Source organism: Rhinoraja longicauda, chromosome 1, assembly GCF_053455715.1.
Source record: "Rhinoraja longicauda isolate Sanriku21f chromosome 1, sRhiLon1.1, whole genome shotgun sequence".
NCBI classification, from domain to species: domain Eukaryota; kingdom Metazoa; phylum Chordata; class Chondrichthyes; order Rajiformes; family Arhynchobatidae; genus Rhinoraja; species Rhinoraja longicauda.
The window spans coordinates 135,772,459-135,799,693 of NC_135953.1; the positions used below are offsets into that span (position 1 = coordinate 135,772,459).

The 27,235-nt window shown below is 41.0% G+C and overlaps 1 protein-coding gene across 1 annotated transcript in view; it reads right to left on the reverse strand.

Annotated features, from left to right (window-relative positions):
• The window catches only part of LOC144597547 (putative ATP-dependent RNA helicase DDX60), an 80,706-nt gene that overhangs the window by 47,026 nt on the left and 6,445 nt on the right, over positions 1-27,235 (reverse strand). The window contains exons 4-16 of the mRNA XM_078407030.1: positions 25,378-25,731; positions 23,944-24,054; positions 23,583-23,741; positions 20,760-20,915; positions 18,841-18,982; positions 16,357-16,515; positions 14,812-14,914; positions 14,477-14,592; positions 11,161-11,354; positions 10,001-10,256; positions 8,069-8,238; positions 1,805-1,963; positions 381-530 (exon numbers count right to left, since the gene is read on the reverse strand). Of these exons, the coding sequence (XP_078263156.1) occupies positions 381-530; positions 1,805-1,963; positions 8,069-8,238; positions 10,001-10,256; positions 11,161-11,354; positions 14,477-14,592; positions 14,812-14,914; positions 16,357-16,515; positions 18,841-18,982; positions 20,760-20,915; positions 23,583-23,741; positions 23,944-24,054; positions 25,378-25,731 (2,229 nt within the window). The remainder of the gene's footprint in view (positions 1-380; positions 531-1,804; positions 1,964-8,068; positions 8,239-10,000; positions 10,257-11,160; positions 11,355-14,476; positions 14,593-14,811; positions 14,915-16,356; positions 16,516-18,840; positions 18,983-20,759; positions 20,916-23,582; positions 23,742-23,943; positions 24,055-25,377; positions 25,732-27,235) is intronic.

Consider the following 27,235-nt stretch of genomic DNA (forward strand, 5'->3'; position numbering starts at 1 on the left):
CCCAAGGTGAATGTTTAATCCTGACCAGGAGGTTAAATTCAACATGCGCTGTGACAGGACACTATTCTCCAAACTGCAGATTGAAAATGGATCGATTGCAGTTTTTCAAATTCGACCCTGTCATTATGTAACCAATATATTTTACCAATGAATAATTCCGTGTTCCAACAAAACTACTGCAGAGCTATTCCTGGAGAGGACTGTAGCTGTCAAGAGATTCAGGCCCAACTGTGCCTTCCATTCCTTTCAACAAAGCTATCCTCCCAAGAATACACAATCAGAGTTACCTACCCACAGTTCATTTTTGTGGTATCTTGTCCTGTACCTTTGATGCTTTAAAACATTTCCATAAAGTAGGAACATTTAATAAACAAGTGTACCTTTGTTGGTGCGACGTACACCAATACACCATCGTCACTGTCACGCAGAACTTTCTCCATACAATAATAGGAGGCATAGGTTTTCCCCGAGGAGGTTGGTGCAACTATCACCGCAGATTCATTATTGTCCACTGCATCCAGAAGCTCGCGCTGGAATGAATCAAATGGAATTTTAATTCATCAGCTCATTAACAGTCTAAGAATAAAGGGGAGGCCATTTAAAACTGAGGTGAGAAGAAACTTTTTCACACACGAGTTGTGAATTTGTGGAATTCTCTGCCACAGAAGGCAGTGGAGGCCAATTCACTGGATGAATTTAAAAGACAGTTAGATAGAGCTCTAGGGGCTAGTGGAATCAAGGGATATGGGGAGAAGGCAGGCACAGGTTACTGATTGTAGACGATCAGCCATGATCACAATGAAGGGCGGTGCGTGCTGGCTCGAAGGGCCAAATGGCCTCCTCCTGCACCTATTTTCTGTTTCTAAAACGTGAACAAATATAATTCAGGTACAAAAAGGATCAATCACTGAAATTTGCAAAGGGTGGATATCTTCCACCAGAAAGTCTAAGGGCAGGTTGGCTCATCACTGTCACATACACTTATAATATGAGCCAATTATTCGTTCTTTGGATAACATCGTGAAAAGCCGAAGAGGTAAATGTTAAGACAGCTATTATATGGCATCCAACATGATAAAAATGGAGGAAAAAAGGCATGGCCAACTTTCTCTCACTTCTGTTCAAATACATTAGAGTTGGATCATACAAAGCCACTTTGAAAGCACCCTTCACATGGCATTATTTTTTTCTCTTCGCAATCTGGCTCCTATGAGCACACCACAACTTTTACAGCACAGAGCGAGCTTCCCTTATGTCATTGATTATCAAGTCTCACCTTCTGTCTCCTTTTTTCTGTTCGTTTACTTATTTATCTATTTATTCACTTCTCTATGTTCTAGAAATCCCTGTAAAGCGTCTTTGAGTGTTTGAAAAGCGCTATATAAATGTAATGCATTATTATTATTAAGTCTGAATCCAACACCTGGTAAATGGATAAGACTCAAGTGGCAATATGCATTCCTCAAAATCTCATCCCAATTTCGACGGACGTTGATGTGAAAATAAAATACTCCAAACATCCTTCATTTTAACTTCACCCCTTTTCGTTCTCATTTCCACAGAATCTACACTAGTGTGACAGAAATCTTCAAAGTTTAATTCGCTTTGCTGATTAATCCTGCATAAACACACAACTTGAAAGATTGCACATTTGGAAAAGCAGCACAATATTAAATAAACGTACCCATTTGAAATTAACTTATTTCGTAAAGCTTCAACTGTGTTGCATTATTTTGTGCCAAAATTAACGTCTGTAAAGACCATATTACGAATAAATTCTTATAGAATAATATTTTACAATTACCTGCCATGTGTCTGGGATGAAATGAGTAATCCGGGGATCTGGATCATTTCTCTCGTCTCTCAATAAGTAAGGACCCATAAATTTCAGCTGGAAACGAACTGGATCAACACCAACTACAAATTTGTCCTCTTTCTTGGAACTTTTAGAACGTGCTGCTTTCTAGTTTGTTAAAAAAAAAAGATTGTTCCTATTCATTCTTAAAAGTTTCTTAAAATTAGTATCCATCATTGGCGTGCTACAATAAATTTCACAGCTGAGGGTTCTCTGCTCCAAGGCATAATCCCCTGCTAGGAAAAAAAAATTGCAGTCCTTGGAAACTCATCCAAGCTGCCATTCCTGAACAAGGACAATTCCAGCAGATGACATAACAGCCAAGTTTATGTATACACCAGTGTATACAAGTTTATGTATACACCAGTGTTTAAAAACCTACTTGCTGACAAGTCAAGTCAAGTCAAGTCAATTTATTTGTATAGCACATTTAAAAACAACCCACGTTGACCAAAGTGCTGCACATCTGACTAGGAAAAAAAAGAAACATACAGTGGCAGGCAGCCAAACACAACGGCGCGGCCATCTTGAACAAAATGTTAATTCAATCACCCACAGTGACAAGGTTCAGCAGACTAGATGCAGCAAGGACATTTCCCGTGATTGGGGAAATGCACAATAGAATCAACCGGGGGGGGGGGGGCATACTTCCTTCATTCAGAGAATGGTGAGCCTGTGAAATTCTCCACCTCAGTGGAGTAGAGGTCAAATTGATGAACATGTTTAAGGAAACAGATCTCTGGATACGAGAATGGTGCCATTAAGACTCAAAGCGGTTAACTCTGCGGTTAGCACAGGAGATGGGCAGGATCCTCAATTAGTATTTCCCTTCTGCTTTTACCGTAGAAAAAGGACAGGAGGGCCCTGGAGCTTGGGGTAGTTAATGGAAATGTCTTGAGGGCAATCAGTATTACAGTCGAGGAGTTGCTGAAGGTCGTAACGTATATGAAGATAAACAAATCTCCCCGGCCTGATCAGATATATCCAAGGACTAGGTACCTTGACTGAGATTCATGAGTCAGCATTAAATATGGGCGAGGCACTGGGAGACAAGAGGATAGCAAATGTTGTGCTTCTATTTAAGAAGGGCTGCAGTGAAAAACCTGGGAACTATAAGCCAGTGAGACTAGCATCTGTTGGTAGATGCATAGATAGGGTCTTTTACCCGGATTAGACCAATTAAGAACCAGAGGACATGGGTTTAAGATGAGGGGGGAAAAGATTTAATAGGAACCTGGGGGAAAACAACTTTTTTTTTACAAAAGGGTGGCAGGTATATGGTACGAGCTGCTGATGGAAATAGTTAAAACAGGTACTATCACAATGTTTAAAAAACATTTGAACAGGTGCATTGATTGGATAGGTCTAGAGGGATATGGGCCAAACGTAGGCAGGTGGGACTAGTGTATATGGGGCATGTTGGTCGACATGGGCAAGTTGGGCTGAGGGTGGCTGTTTCCACGCTGTATCACTCCATGAGAAAGAATTCAAGGGATATACGGATAAGCTAGGAATATAATGTTTAGATCCGTAGACTTGAATGTAATGAGTGGCAAATCAAGGTGAAAGGACCAAATGGTACCCCCCTCTTTTCTTTATATCCTTAACATTCAAAAAGGACATTAGGCAAGAATCACTTATAGGAACTGAAATTTAATGTGTCTCTAGTATTATCAGATGTATCCTTGTGCACGCAACAACAAATCAAACCTAAAATGACTGTTTACATTGCTTGGTACTGTACGCCAAGATGGATTTATGCACAAGCAGACTGAGACAGTATTTAACAGAAATGGCTTTAAGTATTAGAGGGCAGTCAATTTCTAAAAGGTATATGCAAATACTGATGGATATTTGCACATAGAGAAATATAAATTCTAGTTCATAGCTCTTGACTTTAGGGATGATAAATTTTAATTTTTCAAACTTTAAAAACGTAACTCTTTTTGAATAAAACCAATACCATTAAACATAAGACTAACTATAATCTAATACTTCCCGAAAAGATCTGCCACCGACTCTTCTCCTTTCGCCCCACCTCTGCACCCTGACATGGTGTTGTAACCCCGGGGTTGTAATTCTGCTTTTTGTTCGTACTTTTAGTTAAGGGTTCTGTGAGTTCAGGGTTCAGTGAGTTAAGGGTTCAGTGAGTTAAGGGTTCAGTGCTTTTTAGTAAAGGTACAGTTTAAAGGATTAAGAGGGATTTGATTTAATTTGGGGGTAAGACATGTCAGATGAGATCGGCCCCGTGGAGTGCTCATCCTGCAACATGTGGGAGATCAGGGATATTGTCGGTGTCCCTGATGACTACGTGTGCAGGAAGTGTGTCCAGCTGCAGCTCCTGGCAAACCGCATTGAACGGTTGGAGCTGCGGTTGGACTCATTCTGGAGCATCCACGATGCTGAGAAGGTTGTGGATAGCACGTATAGTGAGTTGGCCACACCACAGGTAAAAGATAAGCGGACAGAAAGGAAACGGGTGGCCACTAGCCAGCGTAGCAGTAGGCAGGTAGTGCAGGAGTCCCCTGCGGTCATCTCCCTCCTAAACAGATATGCCATTTTGGATACTGTTGGGGGAGATGGCTCATCAGGGGAAGGCAGCAGCAGCCAAGTTCATGGCACCGTGGGTGGCTCTGTGATAGGGGATTCAATTGTAAGGGGAATAGTGGTATGGTGCAAGGGTCAGGGATATCTCTGAGCGGCTGCAGGACATTCTGAAGGGGGAGGGTGAGCAGCTAGTTGTCGTGGTGCACGTTGGCACCAACAATTTAGTTAAAAAACGGGATGAGTTCCTACAAGGTGAATTTAGAGAGCTAGGAGATAAACTAAAAAGTAGGACCTCAAAAGTAATAATCTCTGGATTAGTACCAGTGCCACGTGCTAGTCAGAGTAGGAATAGGAGGATATTTCAGATGAATACGTGGCTTGAAAAATGGTGCAAGGGGGAGGGATTCAAATTTTTAGGACATTGGAACCAGTTCTGGGAGAGGTGGGACCAGTACAAACAGGACGGTCTGCACCTGAGCTGGAATGGAACCAATGTCCTAGGGGGAGTGTTTGCTAGTGCTGTCGGGGAGGATTTAAACTAATGTGGCAGGGGGATGGGAGCAGGAGCAGAGAGACAGAGGGGTGTAAAATGAGAGTAGGAGCAACAGGTAGCAAGGTGAAAAGTAAAAGTGGTAGGCAGACAAATCCAGGGCAAAAATAAAAAAGGGCCACTTTTCAACATAATTGTATAAGGGGTAAGAGAGTTGTAAAAACAAGCCTGAAGGCTTTGTGTCTCAATGCAAGGAGTATACGTAATAAGGTGGATGAATTAAATGTGGAAATAGTTATTAATGATTATAATATAGTTGGGATTACGGAGACATGGCTCCAGGGTGACCAAGGCTGGGAGCTCAACATCCAGGGATATTCTATATTCAGGCGGGATAGACAGAAAGGAAAAGGAGGTGGGGTAGCGTTACTGGTTAGAGAGGAGATTAAAGCAGTGGAAAGGAAGGACATTAGCTTGGAGGAAGTGGAATCGATATGGGTAGAGCTACGAAACACTAAGGGGCAGAAAACGCTAGTGGGAGTTGTGTACAGGCCACCTAACAGCAGTAGTGAGGTTGGGGATGGCATCAAGCAGGAAATTAGAAATGCATGCACTAAAGGTGCAGCAGTTATAATGGGTGACTTCAATCTACATATAGATTGGGTGAACCAAACTGGCAGTGGTGCTGAGGAAGTGGATTTCTTGCAATGTTTGAGATGGTTTTCTAAACCAACATGTCGAGGAACCAACGAGAGAACAGGCCATTCTAGACTGGGTATTGAGTAATGAGGAAGGGTTAGTTAGCAGTCTTGTTGTGCGAGGCCCCTTGGGCAAGAGTGATCATAATATGGTAGAGTTCTTCATTAGGATGGAGAGTGACAAAGTCGATTCAGAAACAAGTGTTCTGAACTTAAAGAAAGGTAACTTTGAGGGTATGACGTGAATTGTCCAAGATAGACTGGCGATTGATGCTGAAAGGGTTGACGGTGGACATGCAATGGAAGGCATTTAAAGGTCGCATGGATGAACTACAACAAGTGTTCATCCCAGTTTGGCAAAAGAACAAACCAGGAAAGGTAGTGCATCCGTGGCTAACAAGGGAAATCAAGGATAGTATTAAAAGAAAAGATGAAGCATACAGATTAGCCAGAAAAAGTAGCATACCAGAGGACTGGGAGAAATTCAGAGTCCAGCAGAGGAGGACAAAGGGCTTAATTAGGAAAGGGAAAATAGACTATGAGGGAAAACTGGCAAGGAACATAAAAACAGACTGCAAAAGCCTTTATAGATATGTCAAGAGAAAAAGATTAGTTAAGGCAAATGTAGGACCCTTGCAGTCGGAAACAGGGAATTGATCATAGGGAACAAGGAGATGGCAGACCAATTGAACAAATACTTTGGTTCTGTCTTCACTAAGGAAGACATAAACCGTCTGCCGGAAATAGCGGGGGACCGGTGGTCTAATGAGATGGAGGAACTGAGGGAAATCCAGGTTAGTCGGGAAGTGGTGTTAGGTAAATTAAATGGATTAAAGGCAGATAAATCCCCAGGGCCAGATAGGCTGCATCCCAGAGTGCTTAAGGAAGTAGCCTCAGAAATAGTGGATGCATTAGTGATAATTTTTCAAAACTCTTTAGATTCTGGAGTAGTTCCTGAGGACTGGAGGGTAGCTAATGTAACCCCACTTTTTAAAAAGGGAGGGAGAGCCAACATCGGTAGTGGGGAAAATGCTAGAGTCAGTTATTAAAGATGTGATAGCATCACATTTGGAAAGTGGTGAAATCATCGGACAAAGTCAGCATGGATTTACCAAAGGCAAATCATGTCTGACGAATCTTATAGAATTTTTCGAGGATGTAACTAGTAGAGTGGATAAGGGAGAACCAGTCGATGTGTTATATCTGGACTTTCAGAAGGCCTTCGACAAGGTCCCACATAGGAGATTGGTGTACAAACTTAAAGCACACGGTATTGAGGGTTCAGTTTTGAGGTGGATAGAAAATTGGTTGGCGGACAGGAAGCAAAGAGTAGGAATAAACGGGTCCTTTTCGGAATGGCAGGCAGTGACTAGTGGGGTACCGCAAGGCTCAGTGCTGGGACCCCAGTTATTTACAGTGTATATTAATGATTTGGACGAGGGAATTGAATGCAACATCTCTAAGTTTGCGGATGACACGAAGCTGGGTGGCAGTGTTAGCTGCGAGGAGGATGCTAGGAGGCTGCAGAGTGACTTGGATTAGGCGAGTGGGCAAATGCATGGCAGATGCAATATAATGTGGATAAATGTGAGGTTATCCACTTTGGCGGCAAGAACAGGAAAGCAGAGTATTACCTGAATGGTGACCGATTGGGAGAAGGGGAGATGCAACGTGACCTGGGTGTCATGGTGCACCAGTCATTGAAAGCAAGCATGCAGGTGCAGCAGGCAGTGAAGAAAGCGAATGGTATGTTGGCATTCATAGCAAGAGGATTTGAGTTTAGGAGCAGGGAGGTTCTGCTGCAGTTGTACAGGGCCTTGGTGAGACCGCACCTGGAGTATTGTGTGCAGTTTTGGTCTCCTAACCTGAGGAAAGACGTTCTTGCCTTAGAGGGAGTATAGAGAAGGTTCACCAGATTAATCCCTGGGATGGCGGGACTTGCATATGTGGAAAGACTGGATAGACTGGGCTTGTACTCGCTGGAATTTAGAAGACTGAGGGAATTCTCTGCCACAGAAGGTAGTTGAGGCCAGTTCATTGGCTATATTTAAGAGGGAGTTAGATGTGGCCCTTTTTGCTAGAGGGATCAGGGGGTATGGAGAGAAGGCAGGTACAGGCTACTGAGCTGGATGATCAGCCATGATCATATTGAATGGCGGTGCAGGCTCGAAGGGCCGAATGGCCTACTCCTGCACCTATTTTCTATGTTTCTATGGTAACAGAATAAATAAGTGTGGTACATTTCTACACAGCAATCGATGAACCCAAAGAACAGTTCATTAATAACCATAGCAAAGTCAATAAAAATTCATAACAATGGGTACAGGAAACTGAGAGATCACCATCATCGATGATCTCAAACCAATGGCAACGGTTTTACAGGCAAAGTGTTCAACTTTTGTCAGGAAAGAGCCATTCTAACAAGGTGAACACTGTTAGCAAATTATAAAGCAGATAAAGTTTTAAAAGTCATTTCACCTGTTCAATTTCTGGGAGAGTTTGTGCTAATTTATTAAATCCAAACTCTTTGAGGTAAGTAGCAATTTGTTTCAGTTGGCTTTTATCCATCTGCTTTTCATACTTATCCAAGATAGTATGAATCCTTTTCATCACACGGCCTGCAATGACGTTGTCTTTCTTTGTGCTGTCTGAAGCAACAAAGATCAATCATTAAGATAGCCATTCAGATTCTGTTCAGATATTGATTTTAAAATACCGTAATGTCATGAAAACAAATCTGGAACTAAATCTGGATTATTCAATGGTAGTTCCTCATCCCACACATATATTCGTGTCTATTTTCAAAGCCAATGGAACATTTTTTGCAGTTCGGAATTTTAATTAACAAGCTTAAACTTGTGTCAACATCCAAGATAGTCAAACTTTGTCCAAGTCGGACATTACGAAGATGGGTGGAGGGGCAGGTAATGTAGTGAAAGCAAGGACTGTGCAGAAAGACTTGGGACAGGCTGGGAAAGTGGGCAGAGAAGTAGCAAATGGAATATTGCGTAGCAAATTGTGCAGTCATGCACTTCGGTAGTAGGAATAAATGGGCAACTATTTTCTAAATGAGGAGAGGATTAAGAAATCAGAGGTGCAAAGGGACTTGGATGTGCTGGTACAGGATTCCCAAAGAGTTAATTTGCACGTTGAATTGGTTGCAAGGAAAGCAAATGCAATGTTAGCAGAGATTTTGAGAGGACTAGAACATAAAAAAACAGGGATGAAATGCTGAGGCTTAAAAGGCTCTGGTCAGATCTCATTTGGAGTATTGAGAGCAGTTATGGGTCCCATATCTGAGGACCCACTGGCATTTGAGAGGGTTCACAAGTTTACAAGAGCAATCCCGGGGGATGATTGGGTTAATGCACGATGAGCGTTTGATGGTTCTGGGCCTGTACTCGCTGGAGTTTAGAAGGATAAGGGGAGATCTCATTGATACTTAACGAATAGTGAAAGGCCTGGACAGAGTGGATGTGGAAAGGATGTTTCCACTAGCGGGAGAGTCTTGGACCAGAGGGCAGAGACCCAGAATAAAAGGATATACCTTTAGAAAGGAGATGAAGAATTTCTTTAGTCAGGTGGTGAATCTATGATAATCATTTTCACAGATCGAGGTGGAGGATGTCCATTGCCAGACAGTGGTGAAGGACAAGTCATCGGATATTTTTAAAGGGGAGATCGACAGGTTTTTGATCACTGAGGGTGTCAAAGGTTATGGGGAGAAGGTAGGAGACTGGAGTTGAGAGGGAAAGAATAGTAATATCAACACATCTGATTTCATCTTCTCCCTCTCAACTGTAGGTTGAATTTTATCTTATTATCGTCTACTTGCATATTGAAATTCCTCATAACCATTGCTGTCCTTCATGCTGATTATATTTTTGATTACCGTTGGAGACCTGTATATAACTCCCATCAGGATCTTTTTACCCTTGCAGTTTCCAAACTCTACCCATAAGATTCAACATCTTCTGATCCCGTCATCTCTTGCTAAGGATTGAATTTCATTCCTTACCAGCAGAGCCACCCCACCCCCTCTGCCCACCTGCCTGTCTATTTGAAAGGACGTGTAACCTCCAGCTGGCATATTAGTTTTCCCTTTTAACGTTTCAGCATATCACCAACCACACTCCCAACAATCTCCGTCCCATACCTGGCTCAATCTGCCCATTATATCCATCGGCCCATTAACTGGACACCACCCATCATCCACCAGCCTCCATCTCATATCTATATATTAGCCACCTTCCCTCTAGACTCACTACTGATGCAGTGTCTCAAAACAAAAACAGTGGCCTGCCCTTGGCCCGACTCAAAATTCTTCCAGATGTTAATTTTTTTGCTCTATTTTTGCAACATTTCATTTATCCATAAATTGCACTCAAAAACACAAACAAATCTGCACACCTGTCATTTGGCAATGTTCGACCCAAATTTTAAAGCAGTTTTCCAGCACGTCCATTTCTGCAATCAACTTTACAGGATCACCCGAGCATTTTTTCAGAAACTCATCAAGCTTTTTAATTCCTTGGTCAAAGTTCTCTTGAATCATTTTCATAATGCTTTTCGAAATTAAACTCCATTGATCCCTTTGCTTCACATCTTCCTTCTCCTTCTTTTTTCTTGTGTTTTCTTCGGCAATTAAATCAGCTTTCTTCTTGGGCTGTGGAAAAAATATGTTTAGCTCACTTTTAGTTCAAGCTACTCCAACAAAAAACATTACCTGCTCTTATTGCCGAGCACTTACTTAACTAAATGAGGTATACATATGTAGATGGTATCGGTTTTTCCAGATGAAAGGCATAAATCCTTTTTGAGCAGTCATAAGTTAGTTACAATTTGAAGAACATGATACCGATAGATTGGGAATTGGCGGTCAGAAACTGCTGCTATATTTCCTATCTTGTAAGAACGACTACACTTCAAAAATAATTAATTGGTTTAAGCCAGCTTAAGCATGCAAAAATTGCTCATTTGTTCCACTGGTACCTCATTGTTTCACAGTCCGAAAGGTGGTTCGCCATGCACTGCAACATCACGTTGAAATACATTTAGTAACCCAGCACACTCATTTTTTTCATGAGGAAAAACTTTTTCAGTCAAAGAGTTGTGAATCTGTGGAATTCTCTGCCTCAGAAGGCAGTGGAGGACAATTCTCTGAATGCATTCAAGAGAGAGCTAGATAGAGCTCTTAAGGATAGCGGAGTCAGGGGGTATGGGGAGAAGGCAGGAATGGGGTACTGATTGAGAATGATCAGCCATGATCACATTGAATGGCGGTGCTGGGTCGAAGGGCCGAATGACCTCATCCTGCACCTATTGTCTATATGCCTCGCATTACTAAAGATTTGTCCTAGAACTAGTGAATTATAAAATGTACTACCTTCATCTGAAGTATAATGTTTTATGCTCAAACACCCCTCTGTCTAAAAAAAAACCTCTTGGGCCATCATAAAATCCAATGTTAGAAGAAATAAAAAGCATTTCCAAGAATCATTCCCCACACGATGATATAAGAATTCACAAAAAAAAACAAAAAACATTAATAACTCACAGGTATTACTCACAGGTATCTTTTTGCTTTTTCCACTTATGACACTAGCAGCTTTTGGTGCTACAGTGATGGCTCCTTGCACATTGGTTATAATGTTCTTTGTTATGTTGCCCTCGAGAGTCGATCCATAAAATCTGTGGAAACGGACGAGCTTCTGATAATTTCGAAGCATTCGTTTTCTTACCCAGGGATCATTAGTTTTTTCACCTGAGTAGTGCAGAGGGGGAAAAAAGCAATTAAAGTTAGAACAGAAAAACATTAATTAAGAGGTCACACTGTGAGGAAACAAAAACAACCAGTGAGATAATATTAGTAGTGCTCAAGAATGTGAAAAGTGCAATCTCTATGACAGGGTCATACCAGAGGTCTAATAATAGCCAGCAGGGGAACAGATAAAAGATATGTAGACAGATCATTGAAAGATGCAAAAACAACAGGGCAATTACTCTGAGCATCGTTAATCTCCTCAATGGGACTTCCTTCATGCCAGAGGTTTATTGGGGCAGAATTTGTCAGGTGCGTCTAAGGAGGTTTCCTGATTCAGTATGTAGATAATGCACTAAGGAATAGGGCCAGATAAGACGTTGTATTGGGAATTTAGCCTGGCCAGATGATCGGAGTTGCAGAGAAGATTTTGAGGAATAGTGATCATAATAAGTTTTCAGACAGTTGTAGGTAAACCTAAGATTGGGCCATGCAAGGAGGCGGGTGGTAAATTGAGGAAAGGTTAATTATAACATTATTAGCCATGAGTTGGGAGAATAGATTGGGAGTTTTCTGTATATGGGAAGGTCCACATCTGACATGTGGGCACAAGTAACTGCAGATGCTGGTTTAGAAAAAAAAATAGGGACGCTGGAGTGACTCGGTGAACCGGGCAGCATCGCTAGAGCATGTGGATAGATGACGTTTCGGATGAGGACTCTTTTTCACATTGATTGTAGTAGGAGGGGGAATGCTGGAAAAGAGTTGGACAAAGTCTGTCAAAGATAGGTGGATACAGGTGAAGGTTTTTTTAAAAATTGGAAGATTGAATCAAGCTAGAGGTTGATCAAGCTAGAGGTTAAATGACAAAAAAGGATGCAGGAAAAGTGAAATGTGGTCAGCGGAATGTATATGGTGGAAGCGGATTGGGGAAGGGGATATAGGAGCAGGATAGTGGGAGAAATGGGTGTGGAGGAACTCAATATTCATACTAAGATAGACACAAAATGCTGGAGTAACCCAGCGGGACAGGCAGCATAGCATCTCTGGAGAGAAGGAATGGGTGATGTTTCGGGTCAAGATCCTTCTTCAGATGGATGGGTTATAAGCTACACAAGCAGAATGAGATGCCTTTCATCCAGTTTGCATATGGCCTCATTGGCAAAGGAGATGACCCCGGACAGAAAGGTCAGTATAGGAATGGGAAGGGGAAAGGAAGTTAAAGTGATTAGCACCTAGGAGATCCAGCAAGCCTAGACAGACTGAGAATAGGTGCTTGGCGAAGCAGTCACCCAGTCTAATCTTGGTATCTTTGACTTAATGGAGGCCACATTGGGAGCACCGAATGTAGAAGATGAGGTTAAAGGTGGTGCATATGAACTTTTGTCTCAAATGGAAGGGCTTCTTGAGTCCCTGGATAGATGCGAGGGATGGATCTGAAGACCCGAAACGTCACCCATTCCTTCTATTCAGAGTTATTCCAGCATTTCGTGTCTATCTTGGATGCGATGGGTGTGCTGCAGGGACAGGTGTTACATATTCTGTAGTTGCAGGAGAAAATACCTTAAAGGTGGGGTGGTTTGGGTGGGAATGGATGAGTGGACCAAGGAGTTGAGGGGGGAGTGGTCGCCATGGAAAGAGGAAAGGAGTGGGGATGGGAAAGACTAGATAACAGCCAACATTGTTCTTTTGCTTAAGGTGTCCTTAAGGAAATTAACTCGGAACTTTTAGGCCTGTGAGCCTTGCGTCAGTGGTAGGGAAATTGCTGGAGAATAATCTCAGAGATAGGACCTACTTGCATCTGAAAAACCATAAACCTATTTGTTTGGCTTTCTGCAGGACAGTTCAGTCAAGTTTGAAGACATTTTTTTTTTTTTAAGGAGGTGAAAAAAATAATTGATGGAGTCGAGCAGTGATGTTCTATGCATAGATTTTAGAAAGCTGTCAACAAACTCCTTTTTGGTTGACTGATCTAGAAGATTATGGCACTTAGGATCGAATGACCTGGCAGACTGGACAAAAAATGAGCAGAGAAATGGATATTGAGGAAGATTGTCAAGGGATTTAACAGGATACAGGCCAGCTGTAAATTGGGTCAGAAATGGCGGGTGCCATTTCATCTGGATATGTACGAGGTGCTGCAGTATGGGAGGTCAAGTGTTAGGGGAAAGTATATACTGTGTAGGAGCCATTTATGCTTAATTCAGTTATTGTCATTGTGTTACGGCTATGTTTTAATATTTCTAGTTTATGTCTTTTTTGCCTGCTTGTGGGTGTGACTTAATGCGTAATGGGGAGTGTCTAGATGGGAGGAGGCTAGCGTGTCGACAGAGGTTGTGGGTCAGTTTAGACTCGGAGGATGGTGAACATACAGTTCTTTACCACGCGCTCGTACCATACGCTGGCACCAGCTATATTTGTAAGAACCATACGGTAATAACTGCAAGAATTTCTAGATATTGTTTGAAGAAGAAACAGTTGATAAAGTACGGAAACTGATGAATTACTCTATGATTTGTGCTACTTTAATAAAACCAATTAATGAAGAAAAGAAGTTTGGAAGATTCGTTTTGTCATATCAGGGTGCGACGTGTGCGTAAGCTATAACTACATTTCATCCCCGAGAAGTAATGGATATCGAAGTGGGATTTCGAGATGGTATAGAAACTGCCATTAGACACTGAATGACAGGAGGATTGGTGTTTACAGGTATCTTTGGGCGCAAATCTATGTGTCCTTGAAAGTGGCAACGCAGATGGATAGTGTGGTTAAAAAAACCATATGGTGTACTTGCATTTATCTGATGAATATAGAAGTCAGGAAGTCATGTTGCAGCTGTCAAACTTATGTTATTGCATATTTGAAGTATTGTGTGCAGTTCTGGTCATCACATTGTACGAAGGATGTGGAGACTTGAGAGGGAGGGTGTGGAAGAGCTTTACCAAAATGCTGCCTGGATTAGAGAATATTAACTATAGAGAGATTGGATAAACTTGGATTGTTTGCTCTGGAATGTCAGAGGCTGTGGGTGGAGACCTGATGGGAGGTTTTTAACGTTATGAGAGCCATAGGTGGAAGATTTTTTTTTCCCCAATTGCTTTGCACAAACATATTAAAATTCTTACCAAATGCTGATGAACGGGTCCTCTCGTAATCGTCACTGAGTCCTTTTTCAGGACACCAGTCCACGAGGTTGTCAAATGTCTGGCTCTCAGAAAGAGCAGTAACCACTGAACTGTCACTAAATTGACAAAAAAATAAATAATTTGTTCCAAACAAAAGTTGTTGCAAAATACTAGAAAAAATACAAGTTTCCATGCTGTATGACACTATATATATTTTTTAATCAGCAAAAGCCTATTTAGAGTTGACAAATACATTTAACACTGTAGCATGTCTCACATATTGCACTGACGAGGAGCAGAATATAACATGGAATGTAAAATACTGCAGCTCTTACCTGCTTAATGTAGGATAGTCCTTTACAACATTTCCAGCATATTCCTCAACCAGAGTAATGTTGACTGGGATCAAACCAACTTCAGGGATAATCTCCAATGCACCTTTAAAAATGTACCAAAAATAGTGTTAGTACGCCCATGGTTTGGATTAAATTATCAATTGAAAGTTTTTATCTCTTTACTCATAGGACATGGAGATTGCTCATGTCAGCACAACGCCCAACCAACCAGTCCCAAATAAAGACATAACCAAATGCCTTCTTGAATTACTGCAGTCGTTGTTGAAAAGGTGCTCCTTAAAAGGTTATTAGAACAAACGTAGCACAGTACAGCATATGAACAGGCCCTTCAACCCACAATGTTTGTTCCGAACATGGTGCCAGGTTAAACCAATCTCATCTGCCTGTATGTGATTCATATCCCTCTATTCCCTGTACCTCTATCTGCCTATCCAAAAGCCTCTGAAACACTACCATTATATCTGTCTCCATCACCACTCCTGGCAACACATTCCAGGCCCCACCACTGTAGCCCCACACATCTCCATTAAACTCTCTCTTCCCCCCCCCCCACCCCACACACAGGCTTATAACTGTGCTCTCTAGTTTTGAACATTTTCACATTGGGGGAAAAAGGCTCTGACTGTCAATTCTGACTGTTATTGGATAGAAAGTTGAATGATTTTGAGCCAGCAAATGAATGAACAGCAATATTTTCAAGTCAAGGTGATGTACAACTTATAAGCAATTTGCAGATAACGGTGTTCCCACGCCACTGATACCCTGGCCATTCCAAGAAATGGAACAGTGTTTGCAACAAGGAATGGGTGACATTTCATGTCGAGACCCTACCTTCGATTTAAACTACCATCTGCAGTTCTTTCCTACACACAGTGTTTGCAACAATCTTTTTCAGAGGTTGAATAATAAAATGTTGGAACATTGTTAATAAAAGCTTTGTCTGGATTACAACTGAGACTGATCATAAATCCTAGCATATTTAGTCTATCCTGAATCAATACTAAAACTCACATTCATTCTGGAAATGGCTTCAAATCTGAATGCATTCAATTCCAAATCTTTATTCACATCCACCCTAAAACACGTGTATGAAGGAACTGCAGATGCTGGTTTAAACAAAAGATAGACACAAAATGCTGGAGTAACTCAGTGGGACAGGCAGCATCTCTGATGACAGAGATGCTGCATGTCCCGCTGAGTTACTCCAGCATTTTGTGTCACCCTAAAACACTGTTCCGTTAAGTTCATAGGCTCCAACTGACCATTTGTGACTGAAGCCACTTGACTCCTACATTGAGAGCTCTCTCACTGAGCAGGTATACTTTTTTTTAAAAACTTTATGAAGTTCTGCAACTTAACGCTCAAAGGTAGCTTTCAATATTATGATTGTTTCTACTTCCAAATTCTCATTCCTTCAGTAAGAGTCTAACAAATGTATTCTTACACGGCAGAAATATATTCCAGCAGAAGAAATGTATACATCACAAAATTTTATTAACACATTGCACCTCAACCTTGAATTACCTTCAGCCAGTATATTTTCATTTTCTTGCACCATCTTCTTTGAATTAGCTTGTAAAGGAAATGCCTTGCCGAGATCGTAATCAGGGGTCAAACTGGACAGAGTCTGCCACAGTTTCTTGTATTCTTCTTCAATTACTTCTCCAAACGGAAAACCGGATTCTATTTAATATAACAAGTTATACTACAGTTAGCTCGAGTACTCTGGTGGAACATAAATATGTCTGCCTTACTCCTGGGTGAGCAAGAAATATTATTATTGATGGCAGAATCAATGCTGCCAGTATTGTTGTAAACGTTCATTGAACACATAAAATTTAGCAGGATGGCCAAGCTCTGTCTGTGCAAATGCTGGGAAATAGCATTCTCATCAACCCATTTTTGGCCAGTAGAATTTTACAATCATGCAGAATATGTCAAGTGACGTGCATATTACAGGGATTGGGATCTGACCTGTCAGACATACGGTCCCAGGGCAAATTTCGAAAAAGAGTACACTTGTTATTTGGCTATAAGCCTTTGATGCTGGGGAAGACATTGTAAAGCAGAGTTGCACTGTTCTGCAATGATAATGTTCATTCGGCTAAGAACAAGGATCTTGGAGCACCTCTACATATCTGACTCAGAACACTTGATCAAATTGCAAATGTCCTCCACACTATTCTAGCTCAAGATCTTTTTGTATTCTGATATTTATGATTTTTTAACATTGTTTGGCAATTGTGTATCACAAGTCATACTGCACTAACTACAATCCTGTCATAACATTGCATAATGCCAACACATGATTGCAGTCAGTATCATTAAACAGTTGAATAGGAAAAATAAATATCGGCAAAAGAATATGTCAGTGAGTCACACAGCATGAACACAGGCCTCTCATTCCAATTTGACCATGCTGACCAAGATACTTCATCAAAGCTAGTTCCATTTGCCCACGTTTAGCCCACATTCCTATAATGTACCTGTCCAAGTGTCCATAAATGCTGTTCCAGTATCTGCCTCAACTACCTTAGTTTAGTTTAGAGATACAGTGCGGAAACAGGCCCTTCAACCCACCGGGTCCACACCCACCACACATTAACACTATTCTACACAAACTAGAGACAATTTTTACATGTACCAAGCCAATTAACCTACGTACCTGTACATCTTTGGAGTGAGGGAGGAAACCAAAGATCTCGGAGAAAACCCACACAGGTCACGGGGAGAACGTACAAACTCCATACAGACAGCACCCGTAGTCGGGATCGAACCCGGGTCTCCGGCGCTGCATTCGCTGTAAGGCAGCAACTCTACCGCTGCGCCACCGTGCCGCCCTGGCAGTTTGTTCCATTTACCCACCATCCTCTGAAAAGGTGAACCCTAAGGGTCATATTAAAGGTTGCTCCTCTGACCTTAAACATATGTCATCTTGTTTTTGATTCCCCAACCTGGATAAAAGACTGCATGTTCACCTATCCATTCCCCTCGTGTATATACACCTCTATAAGAACACCCCCAGCCTCCTGTGTTCCAAGGAATAAAGCTGTAGCCTGCCCAACCACTATATCTCAGGCCCCTTCTGGCAACATCCTTGTAAATCCTCTCTGCACTATTTCCAGCTTAATAATACCCTTCCTTTAGCTGTGTGACCAAAGCTGAACGTAGTACTCTAGGTATACTCAATACCCTGACTGATGTTCCAAAAGCCATCTTGACCACCCCATCTATCTGTGATGCCACTTTCAAGGAACTATGTACCTGCACTCCTAGATCCCTCTGTTCTACAACACTCTCCAGGGTCCTACCTTTCACAGTGAAGGTCCTACCCTGGTTTAACTTCCCAAAATGCAACACCTTGCACTTATCTACATTAAACTACATCAGCCATTCGTCAGCACGCTTGCCCAGCCGATCAAGAGCATCCTGTAATTCTTGACGACCATCTTCACTATTTACGATGCCACCCACTTTTGTGTCATCTGCAAACTTACTAATCACGCCTTGTACATTCTCAACCAAACCGTTGATCTAAGCCACAAGCAACAATAGGCCCAGTATCGATTCTTGAGGCGCACCGCTAGTCACTGGCCCACAGTCCAAAAATACCCTTCAACCATCACCCTCTGCTTCCTTCCACAAAGCCAATTCTGTATCCAGTTAGCTTGCTCTCCTCAAATCCAATGCAATCGAATCTTCCATAGCGGCCCAGTGTATGGAACCGTAAAGGCCTTGCTGAAATCCATTTAGACAACATTACGGCCTTGCCATCGTCAACCTCTTTGGTTAGCTCTTCAAAAAACTGAAATTCTCAAGATACTTCTCCATTTTTAAATTTCTCTTGGGCGAGGAAAATGCTTTTTTGTTAAAAAAAAAAGGAGAGTGAAAAAGAAAAGTGCAATAACAAGGAATTCTAATTTGGATATAGAAATGAATTATAGATCCTGCCATAACTAAGGTGAGGATGTTCAAGGGCAGAATTAATTTTCATTGTACAAATATTACCTGTGTTGTCTACCATTCCACTGCAAAGAGCCACTCTTGCTAAAAGTATTGCATCATTCAGGTCACACAAATGCACCATATCACCTTTCCATTTCTGAGTGACTTCAATGGTTTTCAGAACAAAATGTTGACTCACATATTGCTGCAAATCAAATTTCAGAAATTAAGATTAAATATCATTTTAAATCATTTTAAATTTTAACAAAGCTACCTTCAATTTTTTCTTAAACTGTTCCGCTAGAATACGGAACGTTTCATTTCAAGCAAACACATGTTTAGGCTCATTTCACTCCATTCAGGAGTCTCAGAAGAACAATGCTCAATACATCAATATATCACTTTTCGAATGCCTGCCAGATATCTAATGGGCACTCTGGCAGATTGTTTGAGTCGGAGTAGGTTACAGGAGAACTAAAGTTGACTTTCTCCTACTACCCTAACAGAGATGTTAAAAACCTAAGAGAAGGCAACTAAGAAGCAGTAAGCAGAGAAAATAAGAAATATGAAGATAAGCTAGCTAATAATATAAAAGAGATGCAAAAAGATTTATTTCCAGACATGGACTTTGAACCACTGGAAAATGACGCTGGATTAGTAATGGGGAACAAAGAATTGGCGGCCGAACTGACGATGTTTTTTTTTTGTCAGTCTTCACAGTGGAAGACAACAGCAACTTGCGAGAAATTCAAGAGAATCAGGGGGCAGAAGCGAGTGCAGTTGTTATTACTAAGGAGGTGGTGCTTGAGAATCTGATAGGTCTGAAGGTCGATAAATCACCTAGACCAAATGAACTACACCCAAGGGCTCAGAAAGAGGTAACTGAGGAGATTGTGGAGGGATTAGTAGTGATCTTTCAAGAATCATTAAAATTAGGTTTGGTTCCAGAGGACTGCAAAAATCGCAAAAGTAACTCCACTGTTTTAAGTGCGCGAGGCAAAAAGAAAGGAAATTATAGGCCGGCTAACCTGATTTCAGTGGTTGACAAGATTTTAGAGTCCATTATATTAAGGACGAAGTTTTAGGCTAATTGAAAGCATATGATAAAATAGGCCAACGTCAGCATGTTTTTGTTAAGCCCGACAAATCTGGAGGAAAGTTTAAAAAAAGTCAGTGGACATTGTTCACTTGGATTTTAAGAAGCCCTTTGATAAGGTGGCACATGGGAAGCTGTAACAAGATAGGGGCCCATGATATTAGAGGCATGTTACTGGCATGAGTAGAAAATTGGCTGATTGGCAGAAAGCAAACAGTAGCCATAAAGGGGGGGCTTTTCTGGTTGGCTGCTGATGACTCGTGTTGTTCTGCAGGGATACTTTTCGCATTATATGCTAATTATCCAAATTATCGAGCTGATGTCATTGTGGCCAGGTTTGTTGGATGTTTGAGGATACAAAGATAGCTGGAGGGCAGGGAGTGTTGGGGAAGCAGGGAGGCTGCAGAAGGACTTGGGACAGGTTGGGAGAGTGGGCAAAGAAGCAACAAATGGAATACAGCGTATCAAAGTGTAGGGTCAAGCACTTCAGTAGGAATAAACGCGTGGACTATTTTCTAAATGGAGGATTCAGAAATCGAAGGTGCAAAGGGACTTGAGAGTGCCAGTGTAGGATTCCCAAAAGATTAATTTGCAGGTTGAGTTGGTAGTAAAGGCGACAAACGCAATGTTAGCATTCATTTGATAGATTCTTGATTAATAAGGGTGTCAAAGGTTACGAGAAGGCAGGAGAATGGGGCTGAGAGGGAAAAATAGATCGGTCATGATCAAATGGTGGGGCAGACTCGATGGGCCGAATGGCCCAATTCAAACAAATATAAAAGTACTTGCATTTGTGTTTTACAGATCATAATCCAGAGTTCATAATTAACAACTATAATACTTTTACCATTGTTTTAAAACCTATTAAATGTGTTCTTGGCCTTACCAACTGTAGAAAATCATAAGCTGGTTTGACCCACTTGAAGTTGATTTTCTTTTGGGCCCGTTTAACCAATGGTAAGTGGATTAGTATGGCAACATGTGCACAATATATCCGGCAAAAGTCAGTTGCCTCTTGAAATGTTAAGAATTCGTCCATGATCTACAACAATCAAAGCAGAGACAAAGTAATTAATGTACATTACATATAGCTAGAATTTGAAAAGAAATGCATTTATGTATTTATTGAAATAAGAATGAGGAATCTGGTAGTCACAAAACCTATTATGCTGAGCAGAAATCAAAATGATAAGCCAATAAGAACACATACACCTTTGAACCATACCAGCCAGGATGCATGTGGATCAACAGAATCCCAGACTAGTTAAAGAGACTAGTATGCAATAGTTGCAATGATTCACTAAGGGAGACTTGACACTTGAGAATTCAGGATAGTCAGAGCAACAGCAAGTTCGAGAAATTCAGCCTAGAGTATGAAACTGAGAAAACCATGGATGAAAAGCTGTGTCTCTTATTGATATAATCAAATGTATAAAATCCTCCATATGTTAGAACAATATAACTTTCCAGCATCGCTCTGACCCTAAGCTTTAAAAAAAACTAGCAGGACGACTAGTGTGGGGTGGGGCAGTTGGGGGGAAATGCAAGGGTTTGTCATTCCCCTCGGTTGTAAGCTGCCCAAGCGATACATGAGGTGCTGTTCCTCCAATTTGTGTGTGGCCCCACTTTTGACAGTGGGGGAGGCCCAGAACAGGTCAGTGTGGGAATGGGAGTTAAAATGTTTGGCAACCGAGAGATCGCATAGGCCTGAGTGAGCATAGGTGTTCAGCAAAACTGATCTCGCTGATATATAGGAGTCCACATCGACAACAACCAATACAGTGGGCGAGGTTGGAGGAGATTCAAGTGAACCTCTGCCTCAACTAAAGGGAATGTGGGGGGGTCTCTGGATGGAGTCAAGGAAGGAGGTGTTGCATCTCCTGTGGTTGCACGGGACAGTACCCGGGGATGGGGCAGTTTGGGTGGGATCAGATGAATGAACCAGGGAGTTGTGGAGGAAATGGTCTCTGCGGAAAGCCAAAATGGATGGGGATGGGAAGATGTGACGATAGGTGGGATCCCGTTGGAGGTGGCGAAAATGTCAGAGGATTATGTGCTGTATGCGACAGCTGATGGGGTGAAAGGCGAGGACTAAGTGGGGGGGTGGGGGGTAGAGTGGCAAACACATTAAGGATTAAATGAAAATAGTAAATTCTTTAACTTTTTGAATATCTCATAATTGCAGATTAATGAACTGAACTAGAACTGGGACTGTGTAAGTAATATGTGAACAGCAGAACAAGAAAGGAAGCTATTGAGTTGACAGAATTCTAGATTAATTCCTTGGTAGAATAGTTAGCAATTTATACACAGTTTATACAGCGCTGCATTCGCTTTTTATTTAATCCCGAATGACCTTTGACAAATCCCACGATTCGTTGCGTTTATCGAGATACCAAACTCGCCTTTTAACCTACTAAACTGCACTTGGATGGGAGAACCCAGAGGAAACCATCGTAACACAGGAAGGACGTGCAAATTCCACACAGACAACATCAAAGTTCAGGATCGAACCCTGGCCCTGGCAAAAGCTCTACCACCTGCACCACTGTTACCTGCACATTGCATTTGCTCTATGTACCATGCATGTCTGTGTGAACATTTGCAAGCTCACCCTAGCAACTGATGTAAACCTGGAAAGTTGAATATAGAAGCAAAAAGGTCCTTCTGCAGTTGTACAGAGCCCTGGTGAGACCACACCTGGAATATTGTGTGCAGTTTTGGTCTAATTTGAGGAAGGACATTCTTGCTATTGAGGTAGTGCAGTGTGGGTTCACGAGGTTTATTCTGGGGATGGCGGGACTGTCATATGATGAAAGAATGGAATGACTGGGCTTGTATTCACTGGAATTTGCAAGGATGAGAGGGGATCTTATAGAAACATAAAAATATTAAGGGATTGGACAAGCTAGATGCAGGAAACATGTTCCCGATGTTGGGGGAGTCCAGAATCAGAGGCCACAGTTTAAGAATAAGGGGTAGGCCATTTAGAACTGAGAAGAGGAAAAACATTTTCACCCAAGGTTGTGAATTTGTGGAATTCTCTGCCTCAGAAAGCAGGGGAGGCCAATTCACCGGATGCATTCAAAAGAGAGTTAGATAGAGCTCTTACGACTAGCAGAATCAAGGGATATGGGGAGAAGGCAGGATCCGGGTGCTGATTGCGGATGATCAGTCATGATCACAGTGAATGGCTCGAGGGGCCGAACGGCCTACTCCTGCACCTATTTTCTATGTATCTAAGGAATAATTTTCTCGTCACTATCCAAATCCAAGGTATCGATCCTGAAAAGTACCGAAAGATGGAAAGCCTAAAAGGACCTTGGACCACCTAGCAAAGATCCGATATAATATCTGAGTTAGGATCCTAAATCATTGTGAAACGCCTACACCATTAAGCCAGGAGGCAAAACATCAATCATCCTCCAACCAATTTTAATGACTCATTTCTTTCAGCATTAAATATTATCCTTCATTTTATTTATAGAAGAATTTTATTAACCCTGTACTGTTCAATTTTATACCCGTGGTTCTGTTCTTTGGCGATCCATGAACGTCCCAAGATGTTGACTGACCCTCTGACGTCCTCCAGCAGATTCCAGAATCTGTAGCTTATTGCATCCCTGGAGCATGAAGTTAATGCACTGACAAGCCATTTTAAACCCGTTGCAACGACTGAAGGAAACTGATGTGCAAAATGGGAACTGACCTTGGCGTTAGCAGTTTCGGATCCATTATGATCTTCTTTGCTTTTCAACATGTGCATGTAGCACTTCAGTGCCACTGAACAAGAAACAACGCAAACAGAACTTCTTATATCCAACCCATCTGGCCACAAACACTGCAGCTGAGCAATGTCTTGTTGCACCTAAAAATGTAGAATATTTTGGTCAAAAATAGAAGTATGAAAAATTAAACAATGGTGGAAAAATACTTATCATCTTTATATTTTTAATTGAAGACGTGGGTTTAATTTTCAAAATCTAACTTTGGGATGAATCATTAATTTAACAATAACCTGAACAGTTTCTATTAAATATTTCCCAGAACTTTAGAAAAAGGGTAATTACCTCTTTTGTAACACTCATGCCGTTTTGATCATCTCCAAGAGTGTGATTGATGTGATTTCGAGACAGAAATGACACAATAGACTGATGAACAGATTCCAAATCTTTGTGGATCTAAAAATGAGCAAGCAACCAATGTCAAATAATACGATCTTATATGCAAGTTGTTCCATTTTCAATGGAAACGGGCGACATTTCTGCCAGGATTTTCACACGCTCCAAAATTTAGAGAAGGTATCTAGAGACCATGCAGAAATTATCAAAATATCTAAACCAAGCTCCACAGCAATCCAATGATTCGCTAGTCACTGCTGATGAGATATAAATAAACTGCTCATGAAAACATTAACTATTTTATAAACTGATTGTCAATATAAGATTATTTTAATATGAAGAAATGAAAAATATAAAAGCTATAAATAACATGGAGTGAAATAATCAATAGACATTGAGAAAAGTCTATGTATATAGGTCTATCAGTAGAATAATCTAGTAGGTTAATTAGTGAAGGAACAATTTCACACTAAATTTGGATTAAATGATTGAAATCACGAAAGCTCCAAATGGTCAAAGACTTGAATATTTAAATAGAGTTTTGGATTACAGATAATCCTCGTTATGACCATGGGGTGCGGGGGCTGGAGAGGAACGGTGTCTGTTATTGACCATTATCCGCTAGACTTTGTTTACTAGAGTAACATTGACAAGCATTTGCTTTGAACAACACTTGTGCAATTTCAATAATCACCCCGAGTAACTAGCAGCCTGTGTTCTTAAAGACATTGTGGTGTTTGTGGGGATGGCCCATCCACTATAATCGCTATCCATTATAAAGAGGTCTGTAATATCAAGGGTTGACTGTATCGCCACGCAGTAAAATTACTTAAGTAATATCACAGAAAAGATGATTATTTGAAAAACGTTGGACTTTATGAAAAGCATTAATAGCACATCATAAAGATTATACAGACTGCCGGGGATGAAAGTAATCTCCAAATTACTTCTCATTACTAAAATAACTCACCTGGCTCTACCAGATAGATGGCCAAGTACATCCATATGCGACAAATACTAAAGATGGCAAGTCATGCACAAACCATGCAGTCTGCATCACAGCATCTACAAATCTGCTGACCTTTAATAACTAAAAAAAAAATTTAACCTTCAGGACTGAACTGAGCTAGCCAATTTAAAATCCATCCATTTTTTTCTCCAGGCTGTCACCTTTCAACATCTGTTGACTGAGGAGAGCAGGAAATGTGGCTCCAAATAAGAGACCATGTTTCCTCATACTGGATGGCAAATGAGCAGAACTGGCAGAGGCTTGTAAAGTGAGTGGCATAGGGAGAAAGAGGAAAATAAATTAAACCCCCAAAAACAGAAAACCAAATGAAACTAATGAAATATAGTAAGAGGAATGTGAAGACAACTTATCACCTTTTTGCTTCTTGTAAAAACCATTTTACTGTTAATGTAGTATCCATAAACTCTGCGAATATCCTTGTGCATGCCAGAAGTCATTGCAACATTTATTTTATTTCCTAGTGTGTGAAAAATGAAGATCTTCAACAAGTAGCTGGACATGCCCTTATTGCCAGCTGACTTGAATGCTTCATCGCTGATCAATATGAAATAGGGATAATTTTCCTGCACAAAGGCTTGCCATTTTAACGTAAAGCAATTGGCAAATTCGGTGTACACTGGGATCTCTGTGTTCTTCTTAAGATGAAGAATCAATGCACTTCGCAATGAAAGAAGACAGGAGTTCCCAAGCCACATAGTCTCAGCATCCTGTAAACACAAAAAAAAGGCTATATTTATTGTGCCCCACTAAATTTATTAATGTATATCCAAGCAATATATTCAAACTTTAGATTTAAAATTGCTTGAGATGAATCTCTAAAATTTAGACAATGTTGCTAATTGAATAAAGTTTCTGGTTTTGATTTATTTTATGGATTTCTTTAATTGCCAACAGTTTGCCCCCGCAGATAACATTTACAGGACAAAATATTGTCAAGACAAAATAATCCTCATATTTATTTAGCACATTTCTAAAGTTAATACAAGCACATGCAATAAGTTAATTTTAACATTGACACTTCAGCCAACATGGCAGTTAATTTTATAAAATAAAGTCCCATAAATGACAATGAAATGAATCACAAATACACTTTTCTGAAGACGATGAGCTATTACTCATTAGCAGTACAGCCCTGTGGTCAATCCTTTGGTATTCCAAAGCACACAACTTAAGACACTCGAGGGAGCACTGGCAAAAAAAGTTTTCAAACAACTAGATGAATGAACAAAATTTGATCGATCCCATCTATCACCAGCTTTGGTCAAAACTGCCCTATAATTTAATCTCTGCTAAAATTCAATTCTTAAAGACTAGAAAATGGACAGAATTCAAATGGTGAATTTCCAGTACTACTTTTGATGTTGGCACTTATGTTGACTCAGTGGATCTACACTCTGAACCAGAGAGCTATTTAGTTAAGGCCACAGAAACTTAAAATCCAGACTGACAGTCCACTGCTACGTGCATTGTGTGCAGTTCTAGTCATCATACTACAGTAATGATGTGATTATGCTGGAAAGGATGTAGAAAAAAAAATGACCACAGATGTTGTTTGCAATCAAAGGCTCAAGTTATCAGGAGTGAATTTGTGGAATTCTCTGCCACGGAAAGCAGTAGAGGCCAATTCACTGGGTGAATTTAAAAGAGTTAGATAGAGCTCTCGGGGCTAGTTGAATCAAGGGATAAGGGGAAAAGGTAGGCACAGGTTACTAATTGTGAAGGATCAGCCATGATCAGAATGAATGGCGGTGCTGGCTCGAAGGGCCAAATGGCCTCCTCCTGCATCTATTTTCTATGTGATTGGATAGGCCGGGCCTGTCTCATCTGGAGCAAAGTTGTTAAGTTGTTTGAGGTGATATGATAGAGGTATGTAAAATTATGTGAGATGCAGATAGCCATTCTGTTTCCCCTAATATGGTGTCTAAAACTAGAGGGCATAAGTTTTAAGACAAGAGGGAGGAGAGGTTTAAAGAAGATCTATGGAGTACATTTTTCACACACAGAGTAATTGGCATCTGGAATGAGCAGCCAGAGTTGGCAATGGAGGCAGGAACAATAACAACTGTTAGAAGGCATCTGGACAGGTACTGCCGCATCGGAACAAAATGCCCATTGCTATGCTGTAGAATTGACTCTGAAGATTGCAGCTTACCGTCTGCATTTAATTATGTACTCACAATATGTATGAATATATGATGGGAGTGGTATAAT